Source organism: Ochotona curzoniae, unplaced genomic scaffold, assembly GCF_017591425.1.
Source record: "Ochotona curzoniae isolate NIBS_2020 unplaced genomic scaffold, NIBS_Ocur_1.0 scaffold_1037, whole genome shotgun sequence".
Classification (NCBI taxonomy): Eukaryota; Metazoa; Chordata; class Mammalia; order Lagomorpha; family Ochotonidae; genus Ochotona; species Ochotona curzoniae.
This window is the reverse complement of record NW_024467083.1, coordinates 4,053,391-4,077,006: the sequence shown is the minus strand read 5'-3', so window position 1 is coordinate 4,077,006 and position 23,616 is coordinate 4,053,391. Positions and strand designations below refer to the sequence as shown.

At 45.4% G+C, this 23,616-nt stretch overlaps 1 protein-coding gene across 1 annotated transcript in view; it reads left to right on the top strand.

Annotated features, from left to right (window-relative positions):
* Window positions 1-22,310, top strand: part of TGFBR3 (transforming growth factor beta receptor 3) — a 199,871-nt gene extending 177,561 nt beyond the window's left edge. Inside the window, exons 13-17 of the mRNA XM_040998995.1 lie at window positions 9-308; window positions 3,861-3,981; window positions 12,676-12,717; window positions 15,284-15,391; window positions 22,195-22,310. Coding sequence (XP_040854929.1) covers window positions 9-308; window positions 3,861-3,981; window positions 12,676-12,717; window positions 15,284-15,391; window positions 22,195-22,310 — 687 coding nt within the window. The remainder of the gene's footprint in view (window positions 1-8; window positions 309-3,860; window positions 3,982-12,675; window positions 12,718-15,283; window positions 15,392-22,194) is intronic.
* The last annotated feature ends 1,306 nt before the right edge of the window (window positions 22,311-23,616 follow it).

Genomic DNA, 23,616 nt, shown 5'->3' with positions numbered 1-23,616 from the left:
TTCCCTAGGTGTCTGTCACCAAGGCTGACCAGGAGCTGGGGTTTGCCATCCAGACATGCTTTATCTCCCCATATTCGAACCCGGATAGGATGTCCGATTACACCATCATTGAGAACATTTGTCCAAAAGATGAATCAGTCAAATTCTACAGTCCCAAGAAGGTGCACTTTCCCATCCCGCAAGCCGAGATAGACAAGAAGCGATTCAGTTTTGTCTTCAAGCCGGTGTTCAACACTTCGCTGCTCTTCCTCCAGTGTGAGCTGACCTTGTGTACCAAGAGAGAGAAGGACCCCCAGAGGTTACCCAAGGTCAGTGGGAACTTTAGCCACTTGCCCGTGACCTTGGCGTTTTTAGGTGAGGCAGTGGCCCGCTGAAGAAGTTGAATCCCAAGTTAGGCAGGTTGAGGTTTTCGGTTTGGGAATTGCCCAGTTGAAGTCATAAAAATCAGCGGTAGAAGGGACTGTGAGTTTTATGGAGTCTTAGAGAATAAATCCTGACAGTATGCTTTTTTTCTCTGTGCGTGCTACTTAATAGTACTTCATGAGCAATAAATCAAGACTGTTTTCCACTGAGGGAAAGAGAGAGAGAGAAGTCTGGCTTTATCTTTGCTATTCGGATCGAGCACAGCGCCAAAAGGACAGTGAGCCGAGAGGACGAGTTCAGTGTGAGGATTAATTTTTCCAGGTCCCACTGAGGCTTGGGACGCAGTTATTTTTTGACCCTCTCTGAGTGAGTTATAAGGTTGGCTTATCTCAGGAGGATTTCTAAAGGAAACTTACAAATATTTTAATTTTTCTCAGTTTCATATCAGTTCTTCATGTTTGCCTTATGTCACTCCCTACGCTGGACTGGTACGCTCTGTTCCCATAACAGAAACCACAACCATCTGACCTTGCTGGAGTAGCTGCCGCAGGGGGATCTGCAAGGTTCATTATGATACCTCATTAGCTGGCCTTATGAGCGTAAGAGGCATCTTTAGCCAAAGCTTCATGTCTATGTGCTGTTGTAATTAGTATGATTGCGTACATGCATTTATTCTGAAGACGCACACAAAGCGTAAACCAGTATTGCCACCCCCCATCAATTGATGTCGGAAGGGCTAAGAATCAATCTAAATCCTTGCTCATGCCTGTTGGGATTCTCTCACCTCAGACACAGGTTGTAAGAAGTAGGTGTGAAGAAAGAAGGAAGAGGCTCAACCTCAGCTGGGCTGCTGTGCTCTGAATCCTTTGCAACTTGCTATTTCCCCAGCATCCATTTCTCTGATAGCAAAGTGACTCTTGTTCACAGATGAAAACTCAGCAAATTGGATTCTAATCATCCGGAAGCAATTAGACCGTGTTTGTCACTTGGCTGTGGGAAACACTGATACTTTAACCTTTTGGGCATTGACCTTCTAATGACCATCAAGATTGGGCTTAGTGATCAGTGGTGGAAAGCCATGGGGAACTTGATACTTGCTTTGGGACCCACCTGCTTCCTGTAGTCTAAAAGATGACCTGTGGGAGTTAGGGACCCAGGAGGGAGGCAGTTACCTGGGATTATTACTGTTGTTACCTGTGGCTTGGGCTATTTCCTTTTCCCTAAGCCTGGCCTGGAACACCCCTGCTTCACAGTGTGTAAATCTGTGAGCATTAATCCTAGCATTTCCTTCCAGAACGCTCTAAGGAGTGTTCTGAGTTCCAGAAGAGGACATGATGGGGTCTGACCCTAAACCTCAAGTAGCCATTTACTAAGGCAGAATACTCTGGAAAGAAGTTGGGGCTGAGGTTGGAAGGAAGGATGATTTAGAGATGAGATGGGAAAAATGTGAAATGTAAAATAAGTGAAGGAAATTAAAGTGGGATATGAATTATGGTATTATGTTGATAATGATTTAGTAATGTGTGGAGTAATTATGGGAAATTTGAGTTTATATTTAATAATGGGGATTATGGTGGTGGAGGGGGGATGTTACGGGTGTGAATAAGGATTGATATTATGATGGGAGGGTGTAGAGTAAATAATGTATGGGTGGTAGTTTTGATGGTGGTGGTGGGTGTAATTGGTTTTTTTGTGATTTTTGGGAAAGGGGTGTAGAAGGGTGAGTGGGAGTAATGAAAGGGATGATTGAAGTGGTTAATATTATGGGATGGTGTGGGGGATGGGAAATGTATTATGAAAGGTGAGTATTATTGTATAAATAATGTGTGTAAGGTATGTTATATTGGGGAATGATGAGCGAGTGAAAGATGAGAGTTTAGAAGGGAGAAGGTTGAAAGGGGAGATGGAATAGTTATTATGAAAAATTTTGGGTAGAAGGGGGTATGAAGGGTAAGATAAAGATTAGTGAGTGAGGGGAAATGTTAGTGTGGTTTAGTAGGGTAGTGGTGAAGTTGGTAGGGGTTGGAGGATATTGTTGAGGGGGTTTGTGTAGAGATTATATGGTGGGGGATTGGGAGGTAAATTGTTAGGTTTGAATGTGGGAAATGTGATAAGGGTTGTGGGAGGTAAGGTGGCAGTTATGTGAATTGGGAGTTGATATGTAGGGTAGGATATGTGGGTAAATGTGGTTAGTGTTTGTATTTGAGTGTGAATGTGGGGAGGGATATGGGCAGAGCGTGCTCCCAGAGAGCGACCTCCTCGGGTGGGATTGTTCTTGGTTGGTGGGATGAGACGTTGTCCTGGTGTGAATCTGGGCTGCTGCTGCGTGCTGCACAAAGCAGAGTAACCATGAGGCCTGAAGCCTCGCTCTTTAGTTGGAGGAACAAGAGCTGACTGAGTTGGCCTTGGCTGTGGACTTTTAAAACAGTTGGTGGGTTTTTCTTTCTTTTCTTCCTAAAACCAAAAGGCGATGGGTGTCCCTTGTACTGGGGTTTCATCAGTTGATGAGCACAGACCGAGGAACCAGAGTAACTTTAAAGGAAAAGATCCTGGCGCATCATCACACTTTCTGCCAACAGATACAGCAAAGCCAAAGCTGAGGCCTCGAAGAGCTCCGAGCAGCTCGTCTCCTGGTCTCTGCACCTGGGCACAGCTCCCCAGGCCCTGCATTTTGGAACCTGAAAAGCAGATGACATTGGGAGGTTTAATTTTACCTGAGCCTGTGCCAGGAATTGAAAAGAAAAACAAACGAAATAAACTCGACAATATGTTGATCTTTTGGACAACAAATGCAAAATCTGTCACCTTCATACTACAAGGCATAGCATCTCCCACAAGCCAGCTCTCATCACAAGGTCCCTCTAGTCATCAGGCTAGGTAACACTCAAACCTCTGGTTGTTTTCTCGGAAGCCGGAGGACTGGGGGAGAAGGCAATGTTTATAAGCCATCAAGCAACATTTGCATCTTCAAATGCAGCTGAAAACACATTGGACTTGCCACCACATCTCCCACGTTGTTTGAGGTTCTTTGAAAGCCATCCAAATCTCTTGTTTTTTTTCTGTGGCAAACAGCTGGGAATTGACTGATAAGGGGCCTCAGGCCTACTGTGCAGGCCAGGTTGGAACTTTCTTTCTTTTTAAAGATTTACTTATTTTTATTGGAAAGGCAGAGAGGAGGAGAGACAGAGAGGGATCTTTGTCCGATGGTTTACTCCCCAAGCAGCCACAACAGCTGGAGCTGAGCCAGTCTGAAGCCAGGAACTTCTTCTGGGTCTCCCACGTGGGTGGCAGGGTCCCAAAGCTTTGAGCTGTCCTCGACTGCCTTTCCACACCACAGGCAGGGAGTTGGATGGGAAGCAGGGCCGCCAGGATTAGAACTGGCGTCCATATGGGATCCCGATGTGTTCAAGGCGAGGACTTTAACTGCTATGCTATCGCACCGGGCCCAGTGATGTAACTTTCTAGTGACTCCCCTACTGTGCTCTGTTCCCCTACAGTGCGTGCCTCCAGATGAAGCCTGCACCTCGCTGGATGCCTCCATGATCTGGGCCATGATGCAGAACAAGAAGACATTCACCAAGCCCCTGGCTGTGATCTACCAGGCGGGAGAGACCAGAGGTACGCTTTGGGAGCCGAGTCAGGGAAGATCCAACGCTGTCAATCAGAGTCCAATTTTAATCCTAAGATACAGCAGGCCCCGTTTGTGACTAGAGTAGCAGACTATTTGCCTAAGGAATCTTTAATTGGCACTGCAACTGAGTTGTGACACGCTTGTCAATGATGTCCTTGCTGAAAAATTAGATCAGGGTCCCTGGCCTTTGAATATGCTTCCCACCAGGGAATATGGAATTGCACCTGAGCTGCAGGGAATTGCCCACAGCGCCCACAGCCTGTTTTCCCTGTGATCTGCTGGTACACATTGTTATGCTGCTTCATTAGAAAGGCAGGTGCCTTGACAGGGTGGTATGAAGGAAGGCCTATCCACCTGAGGAGTTGCAGCAGGAAGAAGAGGGACAGCTGCTTTGTAAAATTCCATTTGCGGAATCTTACACCATTAAGTTTGTTGGTTGGCACCAAGGCTGCATCTTGGTACTCATGCAGGAACAGGTTGAGACCTTTGTCTTCTGGGAGGAGACTTGGGATGTGACCCCAAGGAGTGTGGCATCCATACTTAGGAGGACAGCCAAAGTGGCACCCTCATATAGGCCAGGCCATTCATACCAGCCAAGAAGCAGAGCTGGGCCCCTAAGGATCTGCCAGACAGTTGTAAATCCCTGTGGCTACCAAGGGTCATAAACAAGCAAGGAGACCCCAGGCAGCTGGTAACATCAGAGGGTGGAACCAAATGTCAGTACCAGTTGTGACTGTCTAGAAACAGCCTATCCCTGTCCAGAGACACTGCTGCTTGCAAGTGGCAAGCTCAGAGGTGGTCAGAAGCATGGAAGGGGATTCCTAGTCTTCGGGGCTGGGTCATAGGCTACTTCCTGCTTCTATAAGAGCTAGAGAGAAGCCCGGGCACCAAGGGTCTTGACCAAAGCCAATGAGCAGCCTGGCCCCAGTGGACTGGGTATTAGTGAAACCTACTGAACTAGCACCAGATCTATGGTGTGAGATAGCTCTGGAATGACACTTTTGATCCTAGTTTTGTTGGAGTGGGTTTTGGCAAGACCAGGCATGGCAGAGGGGGCAGGGCTGAACTGGGGCTTGGGAAGCGATTACTGGAGTAGAGACACGTGGGTGCTTTCTGGTCTCTCTTTTGGTGGAGTGACCTGCATGAAAACAATCAGTGTTGTTCCAATGGTCATGGTTGGTGGTGGCATCTGCCCCTTTCTAGGAAGAGTGTGTATGGAGAGATCACAGCTCTTAGCTTTCTCTGCTCATGGGAACTCCCCTCACTTCCTTGGGTTTCCGTATCTTTACCTGGAAAGGAGAGAGTGGAACTAGTGATTCCCAGCAGCCTTTTCTGCAGTAGCACTCAACTCTGCTATTTGAAAGAGCAGAATAGAAATCTTATTTCCCAGCCATTCTAAAGTTGTTGTAAAATGTCCAGATTAGACATTTATTGGTTCTTCACCATCATTTTTGGGCTTTGTTTATTTTATTGATTGGCTTTCAATCTTTGCAAGATTGTAAATATTTTGCCCACCTGCTGGCTTCTTTTTACTGGGTTCAGGAGAAGGAGATCAGAGTAGATTAATTGTGCTGCAGAGTAATCACAATTGGGCAACAGTTGGCTATGTTTTGTGCTGAGAAAATGGCTTAACAATAGCAGCTGCTGCCTCGTGCTCTGTTACCATCGCTGATTTGGAGAGAGGTAGTTGCACTGGTAATTGAACGCGGCAGCTTGCTCTTTCCCATGCCAGACAATAATGAGGAATTAATATTGCAGCGCTATAACTTCCAGCAATTCATTCATTCTACTTTTAAGACTGGTGGTATTTTTCTCATTAACTTCTCTTGTATATTAGGTATTGACTTTTACCGAATTTTTTTGCAGCTATACTAAAAGTTCAGTATTTACATAAAATTTCAAGAAGAAAGTTTTATCACTGTCTAAGGCAATTTCATGAGATTTGCTGACTTGAGACTAGATTTTAGTGGAGAAGCAGGGGCTTGAAGAAAATGTATTGATTAGGTTTGCTACAGAGATTGAGGAGGGGGCAGTGGAAGGCAGCTTCCAGGCAAATTTGCATTGCAGCAGTGCACGGAAGGGTTAGGGTTTCTAGGGGCAGGTTTAGGCTCTGTCAGTGACTCATCCTACCTTGATGTCTTTGGACTCTCAAATTGGGTCACCCCCATGCAGAACCCCCAGATTCTATGCTTTCTGCCTCCCAATGAACTGGATGACTCCTCTGAAAAGAAAATGTGAACATTTGCCTTGATAGGCTTGACTTGCTGGAAGGAGGTGGATCACCTACTAGAACGTAATTTTTGAGAAGGAATTTTCCAACCCATGGAACCTCTCCCTGTCCTTCTGCTGCCTCTGTGAGCTCTGGAGGTCCTGCCAGAGTTTGGCTATCCTGGCCATTGGTTGATATTTCTCAGCGCTTGGATTTTCAGGGGCGGCAGGCAAGGGCTCTTGGTGCCCATTTTCACAGCCAGGCCAGGAGTCACTGTTTGACCGCTACTGCTGATGGTGTGGACATCCTGCAGTGGTATTTCTTTTTCCCACGAACAAGGAGAGTAAGCCAGCAAGACTAAATCAGTCAATCTGGGTTTCTTCTCTGGGTCACTAGGGCCTATTACTGTTGTTGTTTTTATTGTTTCTTTATTTGACAGACACAGAGAGCCCTCCCATCCATCCGTTCACTCCCAACATGCTTACAGTAGACAAAGCTGAGGCAGGGATCAGACCAAGAACTCAATCCAGGTCTTCCAGCTATTTGAGCCATCACCAGTATCTCTTAAGCTGCACATTAAGGGAAATCTGGGAGCAGAGACAGGATTTGAACCCTGGCACTCCAGTTGAAGTGTAGGATCTTGGTGACTGAGCTGACAGCTCACCTCTGTGCCACTGTTTTAGATAGAACCTTCTAGAGCACATTTTGGGAATCAGCAGTAGGTTAGCCCTTATTTTATTACTTGAACTTTCCGTGGTAGATAATGGTGCTGGCAGTAAGGATAATGGTGTAAGTGATGATGACCTAACACTCATTGAGTATTTCTTTTTGTACAAGACTTTGTGTCAAATGCTTTATCTGGATTATTGCATTTAATTCTCATAGCACTTCTGCATGGGAAATGTTATGTAACTTGGCCACAGTCATGCAACGTGTGAATGATAGCTCTGAATTCAAATCCTGGTACTTTAATTGCAGAGTCTTTGCCCATAAGCCATGTGTCTGATCTAGAGGGACATTGATCACAATTCTAAAGAAAAGCTAGGAGTAACTTGGGTAGCTACCTACCTCTTCATATTCCTTCCCTTCTTCCCCACTCCCTGCCTTTTCACAGTGTGCATTGGCATTCAAGATAACACCCAAATATTCTAATGGTTATAAGTATTCAAAGGAAAGAAGAATTTTGGAAAAAAGTTCATCCTCCCAAAGGGTTAAGGTGGGAAGCATGTTCAGTCTGAGAGCTCATTAAAGTTCAGAAGTTCTCTTACTTTGGATTGTAACTCAAAAAAGCTTCAGAAAGCATGAATCATTTATGCATTTTATGGTTTATGGCAAAACAATTAAAATAGTTGAGGTGGTGCCATCCTGCCATATTTTCTGGAATATTTTGAAGTATAGGCATGTTCATGCTGTTTACTTTGGATGCTGTGACAACTCTTTGCAGAATTTGAAAAATACTTGGGTTTACACAATAGAAATGGTTATGCCACGTCAGCGAGGATTTGAAAAATGGTGAAAGGAAGGGGTAATCATTTCTCTGCAACTTAGCGTACGTACACAAAAATGTGCAGACGTTAAAGAACAATAAATATCCTGCCTGTATTTGTAGTGATTTACATGCGCTGCTTCTTAGCAAGTTAAATGCCTGGAATGCCAAACTTTCTCCACGTTCCCACTAAATAGCTTTCTAAAAACAAAAGCACCTGCATATCACTGACACTCAGTTAACGTTCATTTCCACTCTTTCCTCTTGACCTCTTAGCCAAGCTGGGTTTGGGGTGAGGAGTGAGAGAAAGGAGGAAGTGAAAGCTGTGCGTGTCAGTGGGAAGTCAATCTTAGAGAAGCACTGCTTTTTGAAACACATGTGATCTTTCCAGGATAAAAACACTGTAAATGACCAGCCAGATTATGTCATTGGGCTTAGGTAGAGATGAGTAGAATCTGAAAAACATGGGGAAGATAGCTGACAGATGGTCTGAGGTCTGGCATATCTGTCCAGTATGGAAGAGGGATCTTATAATATTGTGCTTCACATCTTTAAAACAGTTTCTTTTGGAAAATTTCAAATGTACATAAAACAGGATGGTAGAATATAACCACCATGAACCTTTCTTCTGGTCTCCTCCGTGGCAAGTTCATGGTAAGTCTTGGACTAGCACTCCTGTCATCCACTAGATTGCTTTGAAGAAAACTCAAGCATTTAATTTCACCTCCAAACTCAAGCATTTAATTTGCACCTCCAAAATTAACATACTATAGAAAGATCTGGAGTATGGAACAATTGAGTAGATCAGTTAAAAAGAAAAGTAATGTGAAGACTGAGTTATACTAGGGAAAGTAACTGATGATAAGATACACGTGGTTTTTATTAATCTGGAAGGGTGTGTGCGAAATATGCCAGACCTAAAGTAGGCTAATTGTCCTGACTGTGAGGCCTTCACAGTCTGGTCTAACATTTATGATCCTCAGCACCATCCCTGTTTGGAGTAGGATGACTCTTCACTGGGGTGAGGAGGGAGAAAGGGCTTTCCTGGGCATTGTAGTAAGTTTAGTAGCATCTTTGGTCTCTACTCACTAGAACTCTCCCTGAGTTGTAACAATCCAAAATATTTCCCTTTTTCTATATGTGCTCTATGACCAAAAATCACAATGGAGAAACACACACCTAAGTGACAGGATACAGATTAAGTGAACAGGCCACTGCGAAGCACATTATCAATACTGAGAAGACCCAAAACAGGGTCAGAACAGTGACACGCGGTCTGGAAATCTGTGACTGCAATGGGATCTACACGAAGGCCTCCTGAGTTGGCAGGAAGACACTTCCTCTTCCAGCTTTGCCAAATACTTCTAGAGGCATAGGCATTTAGCGTAGCAGTCAAAGTTGGATGCCCATGTCTCATGTCGAAGTGCCTGGTTCCAAGTCCGAGTTCCTCATCTGATCTAACTCCCTGCTAATGTGCAACCTGAGAGGCAGCACCTGATGTCTCAGGTACTTGGATCCCTGTCACCCTCTCATTTGAGTGAGAAACTTAAGTTATAGGCTCCTGCCTTTGCCTGGTTCCAGCCTGGCTGTTACCAGTTTGAGGAGTGAACCAGTGATGGGTGATCTCTCTCTCTCTGTTTTCTGTATGTGTGTATGTTTATGACTTTCATATAAAAGGAAGAACAAAGAAGTAAATCAGATGTCAATAGGCATGTGTACCACTTTGACGCCTTGTTTGCCTGCAGGCCTACTTAGGCCTACAGTGTTTAGAAGAACTGAATTGGAAATTGAAGGCCAAAGCTGTGGTCGGTTACTCATGCATAACCCCAGAAATACCTCATTTATGAAAACCAGCCCTCCCATCTGACAAGGGAAATTTTGGTTCTAGAAGCAGACCAAAATTTACTCATCGTATACGAGAAGATTGAATTCAGAATGCTGATTATAGTTTATCCTTTCTGTAAAGAATCTATTGTTAAAATTCTCTTGCAGCAATAGCCAGGATTCCTTTCATGCAGTCTTATCCTTAAACCCAAAGTAAATATTGTTACGTCCACTCTTTTCCTTTCAGCATGCCAGTGCAATTATAGGTTCTGGTGGAGATCAAACTATTTTAGTTATACCCAGGGGTTGGGGGGGATTTGAGAGCACCAAGTTGGAGGATAAAACTCTTTCCCCCCGGGTTCTGCAGCATGTGCTTGTTGCTGTTTATGCATTGTCATGAAGGAACTTCGCCCAGGGGAAATGAGTGATGACTGTTTCTGTTTAGCTCTGGAAGGCCCCTGTGTGGAGGGAGGGTGGAAGATTAGATCACAGCCCAAGTCTATTAAGCATTTTAAAACATTGCCATCTATCACTCAGCCTTGCTAGAAAATCCGAATTCTTGCATGTAAGGTCTCCTTTAGGGAGAGTGATTACTCTTAAACCACTTGGGGATTCTGAGTGACAAAGTTGAACCGCGGGCGGTTGATTTTATGGAACTCTTCCCAAAAATTCATGTGCCTCTCCTAGGATGCACACCACAAGGGCCTTGGAATGCCTTTGGACTTCATTCAGTGGAGCAAACTAACTAACCTTTGCATTTTGTGGTGAGCTATCCCTACTTCAGGGACTTCCTGGAAAGTTTTAAGTGAGATATGTGAACACTGGCTGTCACGTATAAAATATCCTACCAGGTGTCAATATTGTTATTGCTCCCAGCATGGTCTGATGGGACCCAACTCCCCAGAGAGTATATTGTGTTGCTAGTGTGGCAAGTATGTGTTCTGCACACCAAGCTAGATTTTCTATGAAATGCAAAACCATTTAGATGTTCCAGGAAATTCTACTTCATATGTTTGCATATGTCCTCCTGGGTCTGCCATGTTGCCCAGCTAGCCCATCCAGTAGTGGTCCTTTTCTGAGGCCAGACTCTGGGCCACGCTGCTGCAGGCACATGAGTCAGCCCTGCCAAGATGGCTAATCCTGCCTGTTGACCGTCCTCTCTCTTTTCACTCTGTCTAGCTTTTTTGTGATCATAAACATCAAGCCATACACTGTTTATTCCATTCACAACTTCTTCCATGCCACCTTTAACCTCTAACAAGAGGACAGAGTCTGTAACTTTTTCTAGAAAGGCCCCAAGGAGAATCATCATGGTTTTGGCCCACCCAGTCACTGTTGAGCTGCACAGTGCTATAGTTGTAGTGTGACAGTGTACGGAGCACCAGCATGGCTATACTCACATAAAGCTTCACTGCTGAAGGAAATTTGGACTGCAAAAAACATGTGTGTCGTGTAATAGTCTTTTGATTTGAAAGCATATCTCAAAATGTAAACTTCAGTCATAACGTGTGGGCTATCCAAAGCCATGGGGTGATGCCATGGGCTCCTAAGTCTTGTTCTGGACCATTCTCACCATTGAAAGTGGTACACAAGGGGTTACTTGGTGAACAGCTTGCCCAGTGAAGGACAGGGCAGTACTCACAGGCTGTTGGGCTACCAGGAAGGAGCATGAAGCCCGGTTCTTTCCCGATCCTGATGTTTTCCAGCTGTAACCTTGGGCTGATCCCATGCTATCAGAGATGCAATCTGCTCATTTGTGAAATAGTGATAAAAATTGTTTTCTGTTGTCAATGTCAAATGAGATTTTGGCTGTGTAACATTTAGTGAACACAGAGGCATTCTGCAGACCTCAAGGCAGAGAAGCACTTGACTAGTCCTTTTATTCCTGGTTTCCTCCATGTTCCAAGAGTATAACCACTTTTCATCAGCTTTCAGCAAACTCTTCAGGGAGATCTATTCTGTATCGTTTGGAGCCCCGATGATAGATAAGTAAGAACTAGACCTTGACCTCAGGGAAGGGAAAACACTGTAGAATTACACTGTGGTGCAACTTGCATGTGCCACAACAGGTTTGGAATGAGCAGCCATGGGAGATCAGCTCTGTTGGGCTGGAGATGGAGCTGTGGGGAGAGGCAGGGAAGGCCTCCCATAGAACATTCCTGTAAAGCAGGCCTGGGGGAAGGGAGCAACAGAGGTGGCTTGCAAAACATAATGATATGGAGAGTTTGGGAAGGGTTACATATTCAGAGCCCTGGCAGGGCGCAAGGAAAGGCACTTCATTGGAAGACGAGAGAGAACTCTGTGAGCCAGGCTAGAGAGTTTGACTGTGTCCTCTCCACCCTCATAAACGATGGGGAATCATTAAGGGCAGCTACATGACGAGCTCTGGGCTCTGGAAAATGTCACCCTGGGGCCAGATGTGGAGGAGGAAGTGTTGGGAAGGCAGGGTAGTAGTGGGTAGTAGTAGACCTCCATGAATACCAGGAGGTCTGTGATACAGCAGCTACATGCAAGGGGCTGACCTGAGGACCGTGGCTGTAAGGATAGAGTAACCATGCTTATCCAGATCTGTACATGAAGGTACGAGAATTATTTTGGACATGGAATGATGTTGTGGGTATATGCGAGAAGAACGGTATTCCTAGCTACCTTGTCCTTTAGTAAGTAAGTATAAAGGTACACACACCCAGGCGCTGTCAGACAAACTCCCTCAGTTCAGGCATTTGCCTTCAAATTGAAGCCAGCTGTACAGTTGGTTGTATACAAAGTAGATTGTGTGAGACTTGGGGTAACCCTTGCTGTCATTTTGATATCCAGTGAAAATCACTGATGTTAAAACTTTGATGACATGCTTCCCTGCTGTGGTTCTCACCCCAGTGGGGCCAGCAGCTCAATCTGGGTCTCCTAAGCAGGTGCAAGGGGCCTGATCACTTCTGCCATCATGTTCCCCAGGGGTCCAAGCCCGGTATCAAACCCAGACACCCCAGTATGGTTAAGATAGGCCATGGCAACATCTTAACCATTAGACCAAGTGCTTGCCCCTACCAAGTAAATATTTATCAATAAATAGGGAAGTGTCAACTTCTGCTGAGATTTTGATGACCCTTGACTTAAAGGTCGATGTCTCTGTGGAATGCATTATGATTTATGTTTTTGTTTCAGAAAAAGTTCCAAGCGTTAAGGAACCGAGTCCAATTTCTCCACGTAAGTCTTTATGCAACTATTTCGAAATAAAACCTCCTGGGCTTTTCTCAGAATGACCTGATTCAGGAACGTTTGCCAAACTGATAAGGGCACTTGTACTTATTTGTTTTCCTCGTTGCTCCTCTTCTTATTTTTTTTTTCCTTTTTGCTGTCCTTCCATCAACCTCCTCTTTCTTTTTCCTCTCTCCATCTTAGCCACTTTCAAATAGAAATGTGTTGAACCACCAGCATGTATAGGAAGACAGCAGCTCACTTTATACATGTTTTTTGATTATTGGCATGCGTAAGGCTGCTGTGCTCTGAGGCACTGATGTGCAGCTAAGGGAGTGGTTTGCTTTAAGTGTTGTCAACAACACAGAGCAGCTCAGCGAGGCAATACCAAGGAAACCACCCCACCAACCATCAGAACAATCTTCAGTCTGAGGGATAGGAAGAAAAATATGGAAGATAGGGAAGAAAAAAATGAAAAGAAAGGGATGAATGATGAATTGGAAATTGTCTAGGCCCAGAAATCTTTCAGAGAAATATTTCAGTGACATTGTCAGGGTCATCACAGGCATTAAAGCGGAACTTGAACCGGCCTTCCTGACCACCCACCCACAGCTCTCCTAGATGAGGCCAAGTTGGGTGGAGAGTGCTTGTCTTTTTCCTTCCCTGAGACTGTCAGTCTCTCTCCAAGGCTGATCTCCTCACCCACAGGGAACAGTCTGAGTGTTCCATTACATAAAGCACATCTTACACCTTTGCTTAAGTGGATTACCTTAACATTATAGAACAATAACATGGACTCACACCCATGGTCACTATTCTCTTGCACTTACCTAGACTGACTGAAATGACACCTCTGTCTTTCGAATTTTAAAACATTTTCACTAAAAAATGCACATCTGAAGTCATAAAAGGACAAATCATCTTCAAAAAATCTGTTCTACAGACTAACTGAACTGGATAGCTTGATGGCCCTGTTGGTTTTAACCCCTCCCCACATCTTCAGATTTCTGGGAAGTCCTCAGCCCTCTTATAAACTGCTTCTGTTTGCCTCCTGCCTTCAGCAGATAAAGTGTTCACCTCATTTTTCAAGATTTAAATGAATTCACCAAAGGACACAGAACTGAGAAGAGACCAGCACTTGGGAGCTGGGATCCTTCCGGAATTTTCCACCATGACATACTTTCCCCCTTTGGAGTTCAATGACTGTTCAAGGGTCACTTTTTCTACAACTGAATGAGTCCCTTTCCCAGCATGCATTGAAAGCCCAAGAGATGTAATTTACATAGAAAACAGCTGCTCTTGCCCTTGACCCAAGTGGAAAGTAGACTCATGTGTCGTGACACAGTAAAATATTCAGAAAACAGAGACCTTCAAAATTTCATTGTACAAACCCCCCTCCTTTGGAAACTGATTTTTAACATTTAATAAGTGACTCCAAAAAGATAGTTCTCTCAAATGAGAGGAAATGTTCTATTCCTGTGGCCTGGAATTAATTTCAAATCTAGAAAATCTTTGCCAAATGGAGGAACAATCAGTTCTATTTATATGTTGTGCTGACCATAAAACTGACATCAGTTCCCACTTACAAGTATTTCCGTTCCCTTTCTAGAAATATCACATGGTTGGAGAAGTGTTAAAAAGCAAGTTAGTTTAAATGACACAAAACATGATTGTGAAGATTGAAGGTTTGATATAATATCAGTGAAAGGTATAATCTACAGGAATGGCTGAGTCTTGGTCTTTGACCCTCCTTCCTGTAACCTTGGCTATTTTTAAATATTCATGAGCATGTTTGGAAAGTGTTCAAAGTGTTTGTTTTCAGTGCGTGTCTCATTGTTGAAGGTGGCTCAGTGCATAAGAAGCAGTGGATTGTGTTCGGATAATACTAGTTCCAAGGCATCCTAACTTGAGGATTTTCACATCACCCTCTGTTGAAAGAGTAGGTCCTTAGGTCAAGACCACAATGAGACTACAGGTTAAGGTTCTACAGAGTTTACAAATCTGATCTTTGGCTCAAAATAAATTGCAAACTGAAAATATTTGCACACATCACATTTCATTTTTTCTGAAGGAAAAAAATCAAGCTATAGAATATGAAGAATTTTCAAAATAATGGGTTGATTTTATTTGGAGAGCAGAAAGAGACAGCTGCTCCTCTAGAGTTCCATCCACCCACCCTGCTTCAGCTGATTTAATCCCCAAATGGCACAACTGACAAGGCTGGCCTAAGTGGCTGCCACGAGTAGCGATCTCACTCTGGGTCTCCCATGAGGGGAGCAGGGACTCGACTGCATCACCAGGCTGCATCACCGGGCTGCCTGTCAGGAGATGCACTAGCAGGGCAGGACCAAAATTCCAGCCCTCCTGTAGGGGCTGCAGGTATCCCTAGAGGCATCTGTGCCTCTGCCCCACATGTCTCTTCAATAAAATACATTTTATTCAGATTTTTACCACATTCTCAGATTTTATTAGTCAGGGCTCAGCCTTTAGGACAGTGCATGTAAAACAAACAGGACACTGCAGTGTGCGATGCAGACTAACGTCCAAGTGTGTGTGTTGGTTCCCTCCTTTGTAGCCATCTTCCATGGGCTGGACACCCTCACCGTGATGGGCATTGCCTTCGCAGCATTTGTGATTGGAGCTCTCCTGACTGGGGCCTTGTGGTACATCTATTCTCACACAGGTGAGTGTGACAGGTGAATGCTATTCATTGGTACACATCTGGAATGCCTGCCACTTAACAATCAGTGTTTCACGGGGTGAATGATAGATAAAAGAGAATGTTCATTCTCTCAACTTTCACACTGATTTGATACAAGTTGAATCTTGCCAAAAATATGATTTGCTTCAAGCAGGAGTAGAAAAGAAATTTTTGAACTCTTAGTGCCCATTGTAGCTGCGATGTTGGGAATTATAGATTCCAATAAAGAAGCTGTGAACCTGTAGCTGGAAAGAGTCAGTGTAGGCAAACTGGAAGTCGAAAACCATTCCTTCAATACCAAAGACTTCAGCGTGCATGCATAAACGGACACGGGTGAGGTAGAACACCAGGCTTTGACTACCATGACTGCCGACCTGAGGAGCACTGTCCGTGGGAGTCTCCCATCAATGACTGAATCCAGAACTTGTTCATCATTTTTAATCCCATTCTGTGTCTTATTGGATAAAATTCTCATATCTTTCTGTTTAAAGTTTCAAAGGATAGTTTGAAAATGAATCAATGCACTTCATTGTTAAGCCACACTCCTTCAGGCCCCAGAATCCTGGTATGCTTTTCCCTCTCCTCCCTACATTTCCCCTAGGTTGAAATGCCCTGGTCTGAGCAGAGAACATAGCTGAGCCCCTTACAGAATGTAGGCCAGCAAGGGGAGCCTGGGGTTCAACAAGAACCCGTCTGTTGCTTCTTTCATAGCTTCCTTACAAATTTGGGAAGGAACGACATGCGTTTTGAGGCATGTCTGGAGAGCTTGCTGCCCTTGTTTGCTTTTAGATACTTGTAGTTTATACAATGAATCTGGGTGGATTGTGTTAGATTAATGAGTCAGAGGCAAGTGACAGGCCTAGCATCTTTTGTTTAGCTCTGTATTCATTTTCCATTAGACTAGTATATACCAACTGGGCCAGATGAGAAAAAAATGACCAATTTTACGAGGAGCATGGAGTGACATCATGAGGAGTCATATCTTAATCTTCTTGATTCCAACCCTTTTTCATCAGATTTTCTACTAAAAATGCTGTATCCCTTAGCTCTGAGGTGTTTCAGGTTATGGAGAGGAACAGAACAGCTGGACCCAACATGGGAAATTGGTCCAATCCAAAGCTGACCTCTTAGTAAAAGTTCAGGCCAGTTTAATAATGGGGCTTCAAGTCCTCAGATTATAGTTTGCAGCAATGAGCAAAATGTGTGTGTGTGTGTGAGAGAGAGAGAGAATGTAAAATTCTGGATATTCAGTAAGAATATTCTTCCTCATGGCCAGTTTATAAAGGACCTAGAAGGGAGAGCTTTTAACAGAGTAAATAATTTTGTCATGGAACTATTGACACATCCAGATCTCAAACTAACTGTTCTTTGTAACTTTTTCCAACCTCTTGTGTGGCTGAGAAGTTCTGGGGCTGTTGGCAGCCCATGTTGTCTATTGGGAATAAACTGGAAAGTTCTCCAAGAAGACCGTGTTGGACCCGAGGATTTTATAAGAGTCTGTCACCCACAATTGCTGACTGTATGCCTGCTCAGCCACTGGCAAGCTTTGATCATAGAGCAGGAGCCTAGATCATAGAGCCAAGCTAGGCTTGGGCCACAAAGACAGATCCAGACCAAATACAAAATAACCAATTGGCACTTCCTGGCACACACCTCACTGAACTCTCCTGACAATGCCAGACTCCTGTGCCTAGCCAAGTACACAAACTTGACCCAACTACAGCCAGGCTGTGTGGCATGGACTGCTAATGGCAAGGTTCAGAGGCTTGCTGTAGCCAGTGACCTTTCTTTCAAGCCAGAAATCCCAGCAGTGGATTCTTAAGGAATGAGAACAAGGACATAGGCTTGTAAATAAGTTAAAGAACAGCAAAGCCAAAAGGCCCTCCTGCAGTGCTCTCCAGCCAAATATATTAGGCCAATTTGAACCCTATTGTTTGAGCTCCAAAGTCAGTTGGCATTAGTGGAGGAACAGCTCTAGAATCACAGGTTATTAAAAGCTGTACCATCTGGTTTAGTATACTTGCTGTTCGTAAAGAACAATCAGCAGCATCATATAGGCACAGAGAAGATTCACTTCAAGACCAAATGGTAGTTTCTTGTCTAGCCCCAAACCAGGGACAGCAGCAGCAAGTTTAGACTGAAAGGGAAGCCAATCATGGGGAGAGGTGGGGTGTACAAACCCTGACGTAGCCCATTCAGTTCTCATGATGACTACAGTTGAGGAACTTAACCCATATGTGGGACATTTAAAGGTACAGGTAACATTCACTTATAGGTCAAAAACAGTCCTTCCTTTGCATGCCTTTCCTTTGGGTATACCTTCAGCATAGTACTTAAAACCAAGTCACATCACTGAATAGTGGATACTGGCCTAGTACCTGGAACATGTGTTAATGTAGAAAGGGTGAGGTTCTACTTTATCCTATAACACCTCTGCGCACAGTAAGAGATATTTACTGAAAGCAAAACAAATTCTGTCAGGAAGCCTGCGTTCCTCAACAGCCCCTGTCCCCTGCTGTGCAGAAAGGAGGTGTGGCTGTGATTGGAAAACAGCCGTAGACACATCATGATGGGACCTCGCTCATTCAGGGGTCCTGCACCCCTAGTCCCTGCAGGTCCGCAGAGTCACATGCAAAATTATACTAATTGTTTCCTTGAGGTTAGGGGGAAAGCTTTACTAGTATAATGTTTTCATTATGAAAGCAGCACGCACATACCAGTAAAGACTGAAATAACTCCGGAACAATCAGATCCCTGTGGCTCCACCCTCTCTCCTCCCTCACCAGATCAGCATTTCTGACTTTTACCAGATGGGGTGGGGTCGGGCGAGGGGAGGGGGGAGCATTTTCCACATCTCGGAGTAACAGTTTACTGCTGCCTCTTGACTTGTTAGTTGGAGAATTCAGCGGTTGACCTCTGACTGTGGGAAAAGAAGACTTAGCTCTCTCACCCCTCCGTACCCTTCCTGGCCCCTTCCCCCAACCTCCCAACAGAATTATACTGAAATTTTGGACAGATCTGCATTTACTGTTTATATTGTTATGCCTACCTCAATGCTAATAACCACAGCTTAGCCATGTAGTATAGTATTACTGGTATTTTTCCTGCATTACTTTTGATTAATAGCTGCCTTCTTAACACACTCCTTCCCACTCCACCAAGCCGATCCAGTTAGCTTAATTTTCTTCTGGCTTCAAGGTTTTTAAGGCTACCTCAAATTTTTGAATTCCAAGAATTTTTCCTATTTTCTTATTAAGTAAAAGGGGAAAAAAGCTGTTCTTTCCTTGTGGATACAGGAATATTAATTCCCTATCTGGGAATATTAATGTAAGCTTATTCAAAGAGTGGAAGTTTTGACCTTGTGGAGGGAGCATACTGGTTATAAACTTCCCGAAGGTGACTTGAGGGGATCATGTGTTGATGCACCCCCGGAAGATACATCTTTTTAAGTCCTCAAGTTTTGTATAAAACAGGTTTTCCTCTTTTCCTACCTTGAAAGTGTGCATCTGGCTATGGACACTGATGAAAATAAACTGACATGGCAACAAATTGTATTTGGCAATTAGACACCGGAAAGCAAATATTCAGAGACTTCCTAGGCAGGGTGGGGCAGGGTGTTGGCACTTGTCCGGAACAAGGACACAGACTTGCCCCTGCTGCTAGGAGACCAAGGCCAGGTTGCTTTAGGCACTGCTAGATTGAACACCTGAAGCGCTGGTCACCAGGGCGTGTAGCAATTCACCCTTCTCTTGCCTCTAGCTGTGCTGGCAGTGGCATTCCTGAACCTTTGCTTCCCCAACTCTTCCAAGATTCAACTTCCTGTTTTCCTCCTAGCTGTGAAAGGGAAGGATCCCTGCCCCCTGATGTGAAAGAGACGATTTAGAGAAATCTGCCTACTTTTTGGATGTGAGCTCAGCCATCCCCACTGCGTACAGCCCTGGCCTCACCCTCTCTCTCAGATGTACCCAATACCACCATTTCCTGAGTTGTTGTGGGCTCTGTGACATAATTTGGGTGCTTTCTCAGCTTTTCCCACTAGCTGGCTTGGCTCTCAGCTCTCTGGAGTTGGCTGTCATTCACTCACTTCCTTACCAGCTTCTAGTGTTTTATTACTGTTGCTTATAATTATTACTGTTGTTGATAATGTCTACAATAGCCAGGACTAGGCCGGGCTAAAGCTGGGAGCCAGAAACATAGTCCAGGTCTTCCACGTGACAGGAACACGAGCTGTTACAACTGTCTCCTAGGATCCCTGTTAGCAGCAATCTAGAGTCACGAGCCAGGAGTAAGTGGATTTTTCTATAACCCCACTTTTGTCTGATGAGAAGATTTTTTTTCTTAATTTTATCAAAAGCTACAAGTTTTTACAAGGTTGGTTATATTGAAAACTCTGGTGGCTCATGTGAAATTAACCCTAGGGGTTTCAGGGGTGGAACACAGAAGGGGTATCAGTGCTGCCAAGCCGAGGCTTGGGCAGAGATGTCCTTGGCACCTGCAAGCCACCTGTGTCCTGCAGTCTGGAGTGTTAGGGGCCCCTGTTCTGCTGAGGACTTCTTTTCTTTTCAAGATTTATTTATTTTTATGGGAAAGGCAGAGAGGAGAGACAAAGATCTATCTACTGATTCACTCCCACTCCCCAAATGACCCCAAAAGCCAGAGCTGAGCTGATCCAAAGCCAAGAGCCTCCTCCAGATCTCCTGTCTGGGTGCAGGGTCCCAAGGCCTTGAGCCATCCTCCACTGCTTTCCCAGGCCACAAGGAGGGAGCTGGATGGAAAGTAGAACAGCCGGGACACAAATGAGTGCCCATATGGGATCCCAGTGCTTGCAAGGCAGAGGATTAGTGAATGAAACCATTGCACCAGGCCCTGAGGTTTTTCTTTTGAACAATGTTTTCCATTACTGGGATGTGAGTTTCCAAAACTGTGCAAGTTGAAAGACCTTCCCTTACAGGCCCTGATGAAAATAAACTGACATGGCAACAAGTTGTATTTGGCAACTAGACACCGGAAGGCCAATATTCAGAGACTTCCTGGGCAGGGCATAGCATAGGCACTTGTCCTGAACGTGAACCATCAGACACATGTCAGGGTCTGGAGCAGATGGGTTTGCTCCCTGCCGCTGGGAGAGGCAAGGCCTTCTCTGGCCCAGGCCAGGCAGAAGCGCAAGAGTGGTGTTTTGAGTGATGTATCCTTTGTGAAATGGAAAAGAGGTTTTGTGAATGTGGTTCATGGTGAGCCACATTAGTGTTTCTAGTTGAAACTTCCACTGGGTGTGGATTCACCTGTGGCTGGTAAGGAGGCAGAATTCTCCAAGCCAGAGAACTGTTCAAGGTCTCCAGAGTTGGGCTTTGCGGACATCAAAATGGTTAAGAGATTTGATTCCATTCTAGAAATAAAGCTCCCAGTTGGGGCCAGGAGAGAGGGGTGGGCAGGCTGTCAGCAGGAGGCAGGGGAGGGAGGCTGAGTTAATTTGGGGGCAGGAAACAGCTGGTTTTGGGGTAGCCTTCTCCACCCTTCATGCAGGCATACATGAAGCCAAGGGGGCTGTGCTGGGAAACAGAGAGAGAGTGACAGTGTCCTCTGCCCCTTCTGGGGATCCCAGAACAGAGGGCAGAGGGGGCTGGAGTTGGCAGCCAGTATAGCAGCGATGCAGTTCTGGTAGTGAGAACAGGGAAGGCAGTGGGCAGCTCCCCCAGGCCAGGAGCCACGTGGATGATCTGCAGAACTGCTCTATTGGCAGACGCTTCTGAGGGGCCCCAGGAAGGGAATGGAATTCTCCACTCCAGTTTCTCATCTTGGAGGGCAGAACGCTGGCTCACTTGGGTGTTAAAGCTGCTGCAGAGATCACTTCTCAAGGCAGAGGGAAGTGTGTCTCCTGGGGGCAGGAAGGAGGGGTCTCTGCCCTCCACAGACCTAGCCCTCCAGGGCTGCTGCACCCGGGGGTACAAGGGGAGACAGCTTCTTAGCCATTGGTGCGGCCTTGGCCTTGCCTTTTCCAAAAAAAAAAAAGCAGTGTTTTCAGCAAGAGAGCCCCCATCACTTCCCCCTGCCTGGCACTATTTCTCAAAGCCTGTGCTGTGGCCAGGTTTGCTGGCGAGAAGACTTGACTCCAGGGCTTTTGCGCTGTGAAATGCAAACCATGTGTGTGACCTGAGGTTCTGGACCTGTTTGAAGCCAGTGGGCCCCGCAGCAGTGCCGCAGCCAGGATGGAAAGCATGCATTGCTGCCCTCCACACAGAGCCTCAGCGTGCAGGGCCAGTGCTGGCTGCCAACCCAGGGACCCCAAGTATGAGCGACCAGACCCTTTCCCCAAAAAGGCTCTTCCTGCAGCAGCCTGCCCCATCTCCCTTACTTAAATGGAGACACTGTGCTGAAGCTGGAGCCAAACCCAGCCAGCCAGAATCGTCTTGGGTTTTTAACAAGTGTGTTCTGATAAAGGCCCTCTCCAACCTCAGTTTAAAAATCTTGGCTTGAACCCCTTCCATGAAATGGTCCCAGTGTAGGTGCTGACCAGCGGCTTCCTGTGGTCCAGATGTTTTACCAGAAATCCAGGGCATCTTCCTCTTCCTGCGTGAGGCTCTCTGAACAAAGCAACCATGCACGAAAGCCTGAGAGCTTGGCATATGGTCTACTATCTGGGACAGGGCAAGCTGCTTCTGTCTGTGGCTTAGCGCAGCACAGGATAAATGGCAGCAGGGGTGGAGGAGGGGCAGGGAGGGTTTGGTTTCTTAAGCATCACACACCAATAACGTGCATCTTGTTTTCCATCCTTTCCTGACCTGCAGGAGAGACAGCAGGCAGGCAGCAGGTCCCCACGTCGCCGCCAGCCTCAGAGAACAGCAGCGCGGCCCACAGTATCGGCAGCACCCAGAGCACCCCATGCTCCAGCAGCACCGCCTAGCCCAGCCCAGCCACTGCCCACCAACAGCAAGGCTCGCAGGACATCGTGGTCAGATTCAGCAGGCTTGGTTCTGGTTCCCTTGTAAAGTGTGAGGGGATTTCAGTATAAAGATCACCTTTTGCATTTGCACCCCTCCACTCCCACTGCACGGTCAATAGAAACATGGCCCCTGGGCTTATGTATAACACACTAGAATCGTGTATGAGGAAGCTAAGGTGATAGTCTGCTCCCCTAGTCCCTCCCAGGCCGGGCAACAGGGTGGGGGATGGGGTTCAATGTGAAACACATGCCAGTTTTGAAGATGCTGCTTTGTCCAGGTGAGAACATCCATAATTTGGAGCCCTCGAGTTGTACCCAGTAAAAGGGTACAAGGGTAAAAGGGAAGAGACAGACAGTAGAACCAGCGAGACAGTGCCGCCAAAAGAGTCTATCCTATCTCAGTCAGGATGGAAAGCACCGGAAATGCTTCAAGACTTTCTGGAATGTTCCTCCTTGTCTGGTTGACACCGCATCTGGCTGCTCGCTTCTGACTCTACCCCCCCGTGGGGATGGATGTGTTGGCTTGCTGCTGCTGCCCCTGGGGACTGCATCTGCCACACATCAGGGTGACATTCCTTTCTTGTGCCCTGGGCCAAAACCAGTGCTGATGACTCTGGCAGCTCCCTAAATCCTCCCCATACTCGCACACACCGACTGCCAACAAAAAAATGTCTTAATGCAAGCTTTATATTCCTTCTAGGTATATAGAAATTGAAAATGGTCCAAATCGAAAAGTACAGATTTGTAGTGAATAACATCGTGCTTACATTGGGGGAAAAATTCAATTCTAGGGGTAAGGAGGAATTTGCACAGTGATATATGTATGCAAGTACGAATATATAGTATGTCATACTCAGCACATTTGTGTTTTCAGTGGAAGAAGAGAAAGTTTCCCACTTGAAAATGTCCTATACTTCTAGTCGGAACTTACTAAGTTGTATTTGGTAAAATATGAGTGTTTCTACTCCAGGCATGTCCAACTTTTTAATAGGCCATTTGGTAAAAAACCAAGCTGGTGTGAGTTGCAGATGCATGCCAGGTCTCCCTATGTTGTCACTCATGTGAACAGCATCGCCACTTCTGCCCAGATGGTGCTGAGGCCTGCGAAAAAGCACTCAGAGGGATTCGTTCATTCTCTCACCTTAACTACATATCCCAAACTCCAAAAGGATTTGTGGTGACTTTGATTAAATGATGCCACTTTGCAGCTAAATTAAGCTCACTGATAATATTTATGTTAAAAAAAAACACCAGAGAGAATATTACA